Below are 13,375 nucleotides of genomic sequence, written 5' to 3'. Positions count from 1 at the left end.
TGAAATAATTCAGACTGCAACTAAAGGAAAGGGTTTGATGATAAACTGTATATAAAAGATGTACTTCTTGCACTCACTATTTTCTACTTTTTAATTGTTTTTTTATTAAAAAATTATTTTGTTGCAGAATTAATTTGTAGTATAAAACAACCCATCATAATATACTGTTATAGATTACGTTGGCCCACTAAATCACTGGTGGAAAATGTTGCCATAGAAGCATAAGGAGTATAATGATGCTGTTAATGGAGACGGGAAGAGGAAGTGGTGAAATTCTGCTTCTGTTCTCGCATCCCCTTTAACCCATGTCCACACTAGTTCAGAGCTCACACTGCTTTAAAAAGAAAAGCTTCTTATGCGTCATCTGAACAGCAGCGCTTTGTACATTCACGTTTATTTTATTTATTTGTTGCTCTCAGTGAGCGTAAAGCTGATCTCTAGACAAGTCTTATCAAATGTTTTTGTTTTATTGAGCCAAAACAGCAAAGGAGCGTGAAGAAAGTGGACACTGAGGATGAAAATGTGTGGCCCAAACAGGAGCCAGCCTCCTGCACAGGCAGGTTTAATGTGGGGTTTTGGTGGGTAATAGACTTTATGTAAAACAGAGCTGTTTGAAAGTATGGTCACTTTCATCCCACAGGTATGTGATGGGACGCAGTGTGTGGAGTAGATCGATCACAGGGACGCACGCTCTCTCTTATATAACGTTTGTGTAGATTATTTGAATGTTATACGTACTTTTGTTTTTCTTTTGTCTTTTTTTTTTTTTACATAATTTGAGCTATTTTCCAAAAAATCTTGCAAGATACACGTTATTAAACCTTTCACGTGGGCAAGAGCGATACCCATGTGCCATATTTGTACCTCCAAACGGGAATCTGGTGGGAACACGGGGTACAGAACAAAAAAATGCAGTCTTTCTGAAACCCCGCAGAGATTTAATTAGAAAAAAACACACATGCTGGGAGCTTACAGAGGGGGAGGTGTTCCATGTTCATTACATCCTTCTCCAGAGAGGATGTATACTCAGAGCCTGAACACTGGTGTCAGAAGCGATTCCCTGTGTCATGAAAAATTCATGCGTGATAAGGTCTGTCTGGCTGAAATGTTGCAAATAGAAATAACTGTGAGCTCATTAAGTGCAGACAGTGACCGAGACGGTTACAGCAAAGGTCCCTTAAAAGAAACCAATCATTATATCTCCTCATTTTCTATCTTATGTGTTCTGTTGGACATGTTGGATGTTTATATTAAGCATGGCCAACACGTTAAATAAGAAGGTCAGTTTATATACGCATATACTCCTCTAAATGCTCCATTTCACACTGTATTTTTCTACTCTTGGCTCTACGTGACATTAGTAATATCAAATACAGAAGCCCCATTCACCCACTGTTCAAACCAACTCTTTACATGTTAGAAGAAATTTGTCTCAAAGAGAGGAAAGTGAGCAAAAACGAAAAAGGTGGAGATGAACTGGAAGGGTGGCACCAAGGCATATACATATACAATTATGCTCCTATTAGCTGTTTGCCAGACGACACCCCTGGGCAACAGAAATATGAAGTCTTGTGTAAAACTAAAACATGTCACAGGTTATTTGGGAGCAGTTTAGAGTCGGGGGAGCTGTGAGTGCTGCACCTAGTGTTGACCAGGATTATGAAAACTGCGGTGGAAATGAGTAGATCTCTTTAATAAAAATCTTACTCTAGGGATCGTAGCTGATCGTATGTCTGTTAATCAACATGCATGAAACGTACTAGGTACCAGGATTATCAGCATCTGTATAGCTTTATGGATTTGTTTTATAACACTTAAATGTGTTGTTTTAACACATGAGCGAACTAAACAAGTTCTTTTATATTGCATTGAGTCCTTGGCTCTGTAACAGTGATGAGTAGCAAGCCTCTACTCATTAATAGTAAACTGGCTGTTTTTCATTTGGCTGTGTGTGACCTCTGAAAAGCACACGGTAGCAGGTGGCTCATCTGACCTCGAGGTCGAGCACGGCTGGACGTGAAACGGCGAGGGAGGTCCTGGTTTTTGAGACCTGAAATAAGATGGCTAGACTTCCTTTGAGAGAGCTGTTTCTATAGCAACCCATAGCTGGAGGAGTAGAAATGCAGACCCAAGCAGCTGAGAGTGACCAAATGCCCCCCCCCCCCCTTAATCTTTTCCCATTCATTCACATACACACACACATTATACAATCGAGCTGTGTGTCGGTGGCTCCTGGCAGGTCAATGTTAAGAATGTAATGGCAATACAGTTTCACCAAGGGGCAATGAACAGGCAGTGATGATACCATTAATGTTCAGTAACTCAATATTAATTGTAACTGTAATAATAAAAGTAAAAATGATACATTTAGAAGATTTATAATATATTAAAGAGGAAGGATTCTTCTCTAACGCGTCTAGGTTTAATTAAAAACATCAACGAGTGATTATTGCTTTTACCTTGACTTACAGCAGCAGCGTGCTACATTAGTCGGTTTTCCTATTTCACAGCATTCAGCGTGTACGAGAGCATTTGATGAGACAGAAGGGAACATGGAGAAAGGTGAGAATGAGTGGGCTGTACAGGGAGGAGAGCTGCAGGCCCTTGGCGGCATATCAGAGGACATGGTGAAGAAAGACGAATCGCACCGCGCTGACAGGGAGAGAGACACAAACGCACACACGGAGCTCACACAAGCAGCACAGTCAGAGCACTCTAACCCTTGTAGGCTCATAAGCAGACAGCATTGTGATTCCCCTTCTATGATAATCCAGTTGAGTCGAACATTAAAGCTCAATATGAAGTTTGAGGGAAGAGATGGGCTGGGTTGGAAACATTTTTTATTGCGGTTATTAAATTGACTTCTCCTGTCACAGATGTTTTATTAAATTAGGCTCAAGACATTTCCAGAAGGTGGGAGCTGTTATTGCTTTTCTTTGTTGATCTGCAGTGTTAAATATTCAGTTTGCCATTTGTAGTATTTTGCAACTGGAAAAGCAGGACATCCTGAAAAGAAACAATACTTAGCAGCGAAATTCATGCATTTGGTGCTGAAATGTACAAAAATTCATAAAATTTTGGTACACATGATGAAATACTTTAACTAAGCCTGGGTCTGTATTTCGAAAAAACAAAAACTTAGAAATTACTCAGTTTTCTGATAAACGTTTTTTATACTTTTTATACAGTATATATAATTATATCTTAAATACAGATATAACACATATAATAGACAACAGTGTTAGTATTCAAATACAAGTATATGATACAGTTCATGCATGAATTAACTTTAGTACCACTGCAATGAATGAAGGCTAGACTACAATTTTATTTTTTTTTTTATGAACACATTTTTCCACCTCCGGCCTTCAGGCCCCATGTGTGATACTTATCTACTTATATATTGCAAAGTAAAGACCCTACAATAATATAGAGAAAACCCCAACAATCAGATGACCCTCTACATTAGGCGACAGCGAGAAGGAAAGACGTCCTTTTAACAGGTAGAAACCTCCTACAGGACGAGGGATATGGGACAAGGAAGAATACCCATTTCGGTTCAAAGTAAAAATTTAACCTGACCATCAGCTGGACGTCCTCTGTTGGTAGTGTAGCAAAGAGGCTAATAAAACCAATAAAAACCATGGGTGTGTACCTACAACGCTAGCAGAACTAACACACACACACTGTGCATACAGTCTTATATTTGAGGAGCACACAAACAATTAGAACGCAGTCTTTAGTAATTCTTAATGTTTGTCTACCCTAGATTGAAATTTGATTTCAATCACTGAAATTGTGAAACAGTGGCAATTGATAATTCAACCAGTGAGAAGAGTTGAACTGTCATCTCTGTGATTTAAAGAGACAAGTGAAGCTGGCAGGGTCATTTGTCATTGTATGTCCTGGTTTTAAAAAAGTAAAGAGGAAACACGCATTGAATATTGACACGCTCTGCTTCCACAAACATTTACAGGAGAGGTGTTTAATTTAGACAGCACAAGGACAGAGCAGGAGAACACACAGAAACCATAAATAAATCAGTAAATTGTAGTAGCTCCATTTGGAGGAGAAATGTATTACCCAGCACCATATCCATTCTGAATGTGAGTACCTTTCTTAGCCAGGAATTAGCTTAAACTCCTCCCAGTAGCACCTATTTTGTTTCCTGCACATTTTTGTCCTTTAAATGTGTGGAAAAATGGTATTCCCCTGTGCCTTGAGCTACCATATACAAGCCTTTAATAGCACCCATTGAAGCGTGTGACAGATACAGGTGTTTCTATCACAGCAAGGATATTATAGCTGCGGTTTCTCTGTTTCTGTTTGCTTTTTATATGATTATGATTATTAGTCCTCCTCTACAGGACTTGAAATTCAACTTTTTGTCACACACCAGTCCAGGCTGAAACACTTGGATGATTAACGCAGAGCCTATACACACAGCTGGGGTGGCAGTCATGTAGCACCTCCTCTACTGTCTCACAATCAAAAACATGCTCCGTGTGGTGGAACTACCAGATTCCTCCAGTAGATTAGAGACTGCTCTGCCTAATGGGGCATTGCAGGGTATTGAAGTGTAATGACCTTTCCTGACTGCACCCCAAGCATCTCTGGATGCAGATTTATCACCAGCATTCCTGTGGCTATTCCTTCAGCATCTGTCAAGCTAGCTATTGAATTTTCCAGATTGTCCATGAAGGTAGCAGCGCCAAATGAGCCAACACACTGGTGATCAAGCCTTCCGATAAAAGTGTTCCAGTATTTATAGTGTGCTTTAATATTTGTCACAGCAATGGTTTAAAAGCATTTAAAGGTTATGAAATCATCACAAGAGAAGCAGTGTTTGCAAGCTTTGCACCTGCCGTTGTTGTTAACCACACATGCATCTACAATAGGAAACAACAGCAGGCCAATTTGAAATACTAATAGAAGCAGAGGGAGCAGCAACGGTGAGCTGTTAAATTAATAACTCATCAGGGGTTTGGTATGTACACTATAAGCTAGAAGTACTCACTGGTCTGCTTTCACACTCATATGAACCTGAGTGACATCATATTCTTAATCTGTAGGGTTTAATATGATGTGGGCCCCGCCCTTTGCAACTGTAAAAGCTTCAATTCTTCAGGGAAGTGTGTTTATAGGAATGCTCCCAGAAGCACATTTGTGAGGTCAGGAAATGACATTGACATTGACATTGGACTCTGTGCAGGCCAGTCAAGTGCTTCCACACCAAACTCTCATCCATGTCTTTGTGGACCTTGCTTTTTGTACTGGTGCACAGTCATGTTGGAACAGGAAGCAGCCATACTCACAGAGCTGGAATGCTGAACCATTAGGAGTTCCTTTCAGTGGAACTAAGGCAGAGAGGTTGCGCAGGTCATCTGCTAATCGGAAGGTTGGTGGTTCAGTTCCTGGTTGCTCCCAGTCTGCATGCCAAATATCCTTTGGGAAGATATTAACCCCAAGTTCTACAAATGTTAGATAAAAAGCAGTCACTTAGAAAAAGCATAGAAAAAAGTGCTTGTGTGAATGGTACCTGGTGACTAAAGTCATTGTGTCGGCCACTACATCTGCTTTACATATCTGTGTATGTGATGTTTTCTTTTGGGATGTGTGAAAGGGAATCATTGAGCCATCAGCAGATGTGATGCTGAGCTTGACTCTGTGTCCTCCCTGAAGTGACTCCATGGTTGATTTTTAAAACATACAGCGACAGAGATAAACCTCTCTGCAGCACCGTGTACACATCACACTTAAACTGCAGCCTTTCTCCAAAGCTCAGTATATCACTGCAGTATGTGTGTTGAATGGGTCTGAGTGTTGTGGAGGGAAATGATTTTTCCCATCTCTCTGAAGAATGGCTGAAGTGATTTTTTTTTAAACTTCATTTTATTCTTTGCTTTGATTGACAAGCTTGCAGTTTTGGGGCCCCCAGAGTCTCTCAGTTGGAAATAATTTCAGATTGGGGAGGGGGCCGATCTGAGGTGCGTTTGATGTTCGATGTTGAAGGCGGTTTGATGGTCATGTAAGTCGAAGCGCATGCATCTGTCTGCATTCTGATGAGGCTCAAGCTCCCCACACCTCTTCAGGTTACTGCTAGACTCAACAGTCTGCTCTCTTTTCTTTAACTTGAGGCCTGAGAACAAAATCAAGTTTAGGAGGACTGTATACAGTTGTGTACATGTATTTCAATGATTTTCTTTTTTAAACATGTCAGACCCCTGTATGGAGCTCAGTGTTTTACCAGTTGAAATAATCCTTCTTTTTATCCTATACCTGTCTGGAAAAAAAGCAATTTAACTTCTACCTTTAAGAAAACCTCTTCTGATTGGCTGCCTCTTTGTAAATAGGTTTGTAGAGATGTTGCGAGCCAAGAGTAGAAAAAAACCCTGAGCCTGAGCTTTTTGGCTTACAGAGATCACTTGTACTTACACTGGCCTTATTTTTTTATCCATGTTTACTATAAGCCACTGTTCTAACTGTGCATGTGTATGAAAGGAAATAGATAAAAGCATAATAGATTCCCTTTAAACCAAAAATGTGTGTGGGTCTGCTGTTCTCCGATTCTGTGTTGCTCACGCTGTCTGCTTCCATCCCTGGACACTCATCCCTCAGCCCGACAGAAAGCAGCAGCCTCCCTCCTGTTTCCTCTTTGAGCCAAGGTTTACAAATTCACTCTGATTTACAAGGTCATAAAACGCACCTCCTCCTCCTCCCCCTGCTTCAATCAGCCTCGCCAGCTCAGGCAGTTATTTTATAACTCCCCGAGCACGTGCTCCTGTTCAAGGCCGCCGCAATCGATGTGCTCCCTGGTTTCACGTTGCATATCACACGCGCTCTGAAACCTACACATATACGTACAGTACGGACGGGCGCCCATCACCCTGCTCGCCCAAATGCACGCAGGCTGTCAGAGGGGGAAGACTTTGAGCCTGCTCTAAAGTCATAACTTCTTTGTAATTCACAGCGTGCTGACAGCTGAGATAGGATCATGAATAGAAGTTGACATAACATCATTACAGGAAAGCAAAGCCAAGGAAATCCACGATAAATCAAAAAAAATGTTGATCCACTTTGCAGTCACGCTCCTCTAGCTCGTCGTTGTTTTTGTAATGTTCTTCATGCTCTAGAAGACATCTGGATAGTAAGTACAAAGCTGAGTGTGGCCTGAAGGGCCGCAGCAGTCGACTGCGTATTCATCCTCCGCATACAATCAGGGTTACTGGAGCAGTCCCCATTTATTAAAAAGAAAGAAGCTCACATCCTGCTGCCTTCAGACTTCTTCCTTCTATTGTGTGTGGATTTTTTTTTTTAGTTGCATATTTGCAAATCACTCTTACAGATGACGCAACCTGTCGCACACTTATTTTACAGCACGTATACTCACCCATGCTTCCTGGAATGGCAAACAGCGAAGTAACCGCTGGGACATCACATATCAGTTTGGTGTTTTGAAGCTGAGCATGATGTGACTGTGAAGACCAGGGACAGTGCGCGACTGTAAGCTGACAGCTTGGCGTTAACACTTTAATACTGTAGGCTTGCACTACAGGATTTTTCCTGGTTTTTAACTCTAATGGGGACCATCAGCTACAAAATTTAGACAAACTGAATTGATTATGCACTTATCAAGAACGTGAGAGCCATTGCGTCACCCCCTGCTAGCCGTTAGAAACAATCCACGGTTAAGGCAGTTAGCTTTGGTTTCACAGTTCATACAGACAGTTAAACCATGATTTAGTCACGCAGGAGCTATCACTGTTGCACATTGACTTGCTGAACACACTGTGACACTTGGTGCATTTGAGGGTTTTTTGAATTTTATTGTGTTTTACAGTCTTGCTGTTGTGTAAAAGTTGCAAGAGTCGTTTTTTTATTATAGGGTTTGTTGGTCATAAAAAAAGACGTGACTGCCAACCGACTGCAGTAATATTCAGAGTATTAGTTTATGAACATAACATCAAAAACTCTGCTTTTAAAGTAATCCCAGCTCTTTTAGTCAGTCAGTGCACCATAAACTGATGTAAAAGTAAAAAATATGTTGCATATGTACATAATTAAAATATTGATGTGAATCACCAGACTGCATTAGACGTATTTCGGTTATTGCTTTAAATAAGACAAACTTGTAAAATATCAGAGTTATAGACCAGCAGTTTATTTGCTCGTCTTTTTTTCCTTAGCGTCTTCTGAGCTCCTGCAGCATCGCGTTAGAGTTTCAACGCTGTTCTGCTTTCTCTTCAGATACCTACCAGTAACCTTGATTAGTAAAGACCTTCTCACTCACTCCCTCTCACACTCACACAGGCACGCACACAAATCCTGGCTCAGCCCTCCTGAGTGAGGAGATTACAGGATAGTGATTTCACCTTCTAATTAGGACTTCATCTCACACACACACACACACACACACACAGAGGCTGCTTTAGTTACAGCAGGCTGGCTGGAGGCATCTGATAGCCAGGCCTCCAGGGACCCTGACGAGCGACTACCTGAAATTTAACCCCCAAAAGGAAGTACTGTGGGAGACACACACACACACACACACACACACACACACACACACACACACACACACACACACACACAACAGCACAGAGCAGGAACAGATCCTGGAGGTAGAACAGATTCAAAGGCAGGCTCGTGTGTAGGATATCTGATTTATACTTTTAAAGCTCTTGTAAACAATAATGTTCCATTATAGAAGTGTGTGTGTGTGTGTGTGTGTGTGTGTGTGTGTGTGTGTGTGTGTGTGTGTGTACGCACACATACATACTGGTAATTGTGGCTTCACATCACGATGGAGAAGAGTGGCAGCTTTCATCTTACTGCCTCCCTGAAGGGTTCTACCTTAAGAGCGTTCAGCTGCACTGTACCCCGCTCCCACAGGGCTCAGTGCTTAGAAGGCACAGGATACAGTTAAAAACATATTTTGCACTTCAGTTCAGCATTTTATGTTCGAGTGTTGCTGGGTTATACAACAGTTATGTCCTTGTTTTTAAAAGTCGAACACCTGCTGCGGGTTTCTCTGTGGGAGAAACTTAAATATGATAGCCTAAATAAGGAATAATGTGCAGAACCATGTCAAAAGCAAGTCCAGAAAACTTTTGACTGGGAGTTTTTAAAGAGCCCATTTTTCTAATTCACATGTTGCCGTGTCTTCTGTTCATCATTAGCTAACACATGTCCTTTTGAGACCTTTTGCATATCTAAATCTGCAAACAACAATCTGATGTGGCTTAGTGACAGTTGGGAGGAAGAGCTTCCTTTTTAACAGGAAGAGATCTTTAACAAGGCTTAGGGATGATCTACCACGACACCTTTGTGGGCTGCATGTCCCTCTACTTGACATTAGTTTGTAGAGAGGCATGCATCTGATGTCAGCTGGTAGACTTCTATTGCTCTGAATGAACTGAGAAAATTCAGTTCAGTTTTATTAATGTAGCACTGAATCACAGCAACAGTATGCTTTACACTGAAAGGTAAAGAGCCTGCAGTAGTCCAGAGAAAACCCCAACAATCAGACAAGCCCCCCCACCCCCAAACAAGCACTTGGCTACACTGGGAAGGAAAAACTCCCTTTTAACATGAAGAGGCTCCGAAGAGAGGCAGTAACTGATTAAATGCAAAGTAATGTATAAACACAGAGAGTGAAAACCACTTTGAATGCTGTTTATTGTGAGGCGGCACTGCTTCCTGTCATATCCGTCCTCTCTTCAAACCTGTGTGAAATACCTCCAAACCGCAAACTCTTTGTGCTGTCTGTTTGATTCAAAATAACAGGTGTGAAATGTCACCAACCAAACAGTTAAACCTCGTTCCAGTGTGGAGAATCTGCAGTTCAGGCTCGCTTTAACATCTGCAAGTATGGCTGCAAGTTGCTTAACTAATTACCGAAAAAGGAGCTGATATATCTCAACTTGCAGTGCCTAGTATTTGTCTCAAGTTAAAATCAAAAAATTGTCCTACATTTACCACAATGCAATTGGATAGCTGTAGCTGTTTGTCTTTAAAACTCCTTTCCCCCATTGTAAAATTGCTAAAAAGAAGAAAAAAAAAGTAACAACACTGGCAAAAACACAGGGGAACTATGTGTTTGTCTGTTATCAGTAGACGCCCCTTTAAATTAGATTAGATTGTTTTTCTATCCATGTTTCACATTTGACCTGATAATCAGTTTGTCAGCATTCCTGTGCAGTAGAAACAGGCCGGGCATGACTTTAAGTGTAAAAGTAGCAGGATTACTTGGTTTTGGGTCTTCTTCTTTAGGAGCATAACAGATCAGGTAGACTTTACTAACAACAGATACTGTGTGCACCGATGCTCCTTTTACAGTGCTATTTTTAGCTGAGCCCACCACTCAAGCCAGATGGTCTGTCGAGTAGCCTGAACAAAAGTTCACCAGGACACGAAATGAAATACTGATACTGATCCCCTCAAACAGAAATTGCTATTCAAAGAGCTTTTGCAGGAGAGGAGATTTTGTCTCTAAATTATACCAGTTTAACCTAAAAAGGTTGACGTTTGAATGCTGCTTTGAACCTAATTTAAATTGATCTGCTTCATTTCCTCCCCATTTGTTTTTTAGGACAAGAAGAAGTACCTGGACATCATTCACAGCTACATGGAGGTTCACGGCACAGTACACGGCACCAGCACCGTGCACCTCCCGGGCTACGTTAAGAACCACGGCATCCTTAGCGGCCGAGACCTTCAATTCCTCCTGAGAGAAACGAAGGTGAGAGATCCTCACTTTAAATTGTCTAACATGGAAAAATGAGCCTTGAGGGAAATAAAAGTACATGGCTGCAGTTCTTACTAGGTGGCTGTAAAAGCCACAGATCAACTCCCACACTTTGCCACACTGACATTTTTTAAAATAATGAAGAAATTGTAGCGAGGCTTACCTGCAGTATATCGAAGAAACGCTGTATCTTTATTAACTAACCTTGGACTTTTTGATGCGCCGTGACTACAAAATCACCTCTGAATGTTTTTCTTCTTGCTTTATATTTAGTCTGCTTGTCAAAAGAAATTGAAAAAAGAAATATTGAAGCACATATCAGTGCTACAAAAATAAATCTACAGGCAAGTTGGAGTAAATATGTGATTCTTCTGAGACTTATTGGAGGTTTGGGTGGAAAAAATGTCTTTATGTGAATAGAGGTCTTCTTCTGAAAGAGCCTCGAGCCAAGTGGCTGTGCTTTCTCTGAGCCTGGCCGTTCACAGAGGTACTTCCCCATTCATACTCCAACCACTCGCACTGACAAAGACAACTACATGGCAATGTGTTGTGTAGAGCAAGCTCTTCAGAGGCAGTGACGTATGAGAGGCAGGTTTCTAGGTTTTTACGAATGTATGCATGGCTGCTAAACATACAACACTTTGTTTTACACCTATTAAAACAAACACTTGTAGGTAAAAATAATAAATAATTCCCAGAAGCTGCAGTCCCCTCTTGTTGTAAAAGCAGTTGCTTTATATCTATAATTAGCTGTCCGCTTTAGTTCTTTCAAGGCTTAAAGTTAAACATTATTAGAGTTATTGCAGCTTTGTGCAGGTTCATCTTTGATATACAATGTATGTTTTAAACTAGACAGTTTTACCACCGGATTGATTTATCTTGGGACACATTCATTACACAAACATACCTGTTGCCCTAGAAGTCTGCTAAAGGTCAGGACACTGCTTCTCACTTGAGCCTAAACCCTGATAGTGTCCATAACTGCCACACAGAACAGAAATACAAGGAGAAGAAGCAGAAATCGATTTCCTGTGAGGTCTGCCATGACCTGTCATGGTTTTGCTAAGACTGCACGGTCATGAGGGGAGGTGTTCTGAACGGTCTGTGGACCCACTTTGAAAACGTATCCAAAAAATTCCCACCGAGCTGCAAACTTCTAAAGAGCTACAGAATGACAATGACAAGATCCTCACATAGCTGACAGCAACATCCGCTGGAGGTGCAAACTGGCACTAATTCAGCTAAGAATCTCTCTGGCTTCAGTCTTCATCCCTTTCAGGAAAAAATGAGGTGAGGGGAGGCTTCGATTTTCTTTAGCCTCTGAAACTAGATACTTTCAGGCAAGGGAGGGACATCAGAGCGAGACGGCCACAGCTCACGATACAGTCAGTTATAGAAAAAAAGATGGATATATATCTAAACCTCTTTGTCCTTAGCAGAGCTGCAGAGTTGCTTTAGCCATAAAACATTAGTGATTCTGTCCTGAGCACCTGAAACCAAGGATCCGGTGATGTTCGAGGCACCGAGGCACAGAAAGACAACGATGCATTCTGCAGTGGAGCGGATCATGAAAGACTGAAGGCAAACAACGCTCCACCAACAGTGCAGTGAATTATGATTTGCTGGAGCGAGAGCTTTATTAGCAAAGTCTGGCAGGTAAACACACAACAGAACCGGGATATAATATAAACCTCCATATCTTCTCATTACATGCGTTCCTGGCTGGAAACCCATCGGGGAACGGCCAATTAAATCGCACAAAACCAGACATTTCTCCGGCATTCTTGTTTAAGAGTTTACAAGCAAAACAAGGGGCGTTATAGGCACTCGTCCTTTCGTCGCTTAAACAACACGTTTACTCTTACCTGCGAGCAGACTGCCTCAGCTAATTGGCCTCGTGAGGTTTAGCTTTAAAAGTGCTCCCGCGTTGAGGCGCTTTTGCGAATATGTTGCCTTGTGACATTTGAAGGAAGGGGGGAGGTTGTTCAAGCTCCAAATTCCCTGAAATAAACTGTGACGTGCTGCGCTCTATCAGGTGAATAGCGTGGATGATCAAACCGCTGACATGCAGCAAAACGTTGCTGCGTCATGTTGCAGACTGACAGAGTCAGAGGTTTTTGATGTTTTTCTCTCTGCCTTCTCACATCCGTCTCACAGGCCTGTCTAACTCAACCTGTTAGATTCTCTTGCTTCTGTTTTTCCACCTTCTGCACACACCATGCTTTCAACAACCAATTTATGCTACTGTATGCAGTGTGTGCAAAATAAGAAATGGTGTTAGTATGGTAATGGTGTTTGTCTTGCTCCACCGTTAATGCCGCTGTAATCAGCATAAAGGGAAAACTCAAACATCCCATGGCAGGTGCTGGGATTAGAAATATCATGAACAAACAGCCTAATTAACTCGCTGGGTCATTACACTCAGAAGCCACTGTGTTTTTAAGCCCTGCGTGGCAATGGCAGAAATCTGATGTTGTTCCAGCACGTTTTGCATGACAACTTTCACTCCAGATACCTCGTTAGCTTAAATTTACATGCTAGACAAAGGTGCAGCTAGCAGCTTCTTCTCCTTTGTATATGATCTTGATCTGGCGTTGAGTTCTGCAAGTTACTAAGAGATTGTGGAAG

At 41.5% G+C, this 13,375-nt stretch overlaps 1 protein-coding gene across 2 annotated transcripts in view; it reads left to right on the top strand.

Moving 5' to 3' along the window:
* mgat5 (alpha-1,6-mannosylglycoprotein 6-beta-N-acetylglucosaminyltransferase) overlaps positions 1–13,375 on the top strand; it is a 104,363-nt gene that overhangs the window by 80,282 nt on the left and 10,706 nt on the right. For both annotated transcript variants that reach the window (XM_086281539.1, XM_086281538.1), the window contains exon 12: positions 10,592–10,741. In XM_086281539.1, the coding sequence (XP_086137665.1) occupies positions 10,592–10,741 (150 nt within the window). The remainder of the gene's footprint in view (positions 1–10,591; positions 10,742–13,375) is intronic.

This window comes from Aulonocara sp. 'chitande type north' Nkhata Bay, linkage group LG23 (assembly GCF_057382095.1).
Source record: "Aulonocara sp. 'chitande type north' Nkhata Bay isolate Kocher_YH1m ecotype deep benthic linkage group LG23, A_spYH_male_GT1.1, whole genome shotgun sequence".
NCBI lineage: Eukaryota > Metazoa > Chordata > Actinopteri > Cichliformes > Cichlidae > Aulonocara > Aulonocara sp. 'chitande type north' Nkhata Bay.
The sequence above is the reverse complement of the archived record's forward strand: the minus strand, read 5'-3'. Positions and strand labels throughout refer to the sequence as shown.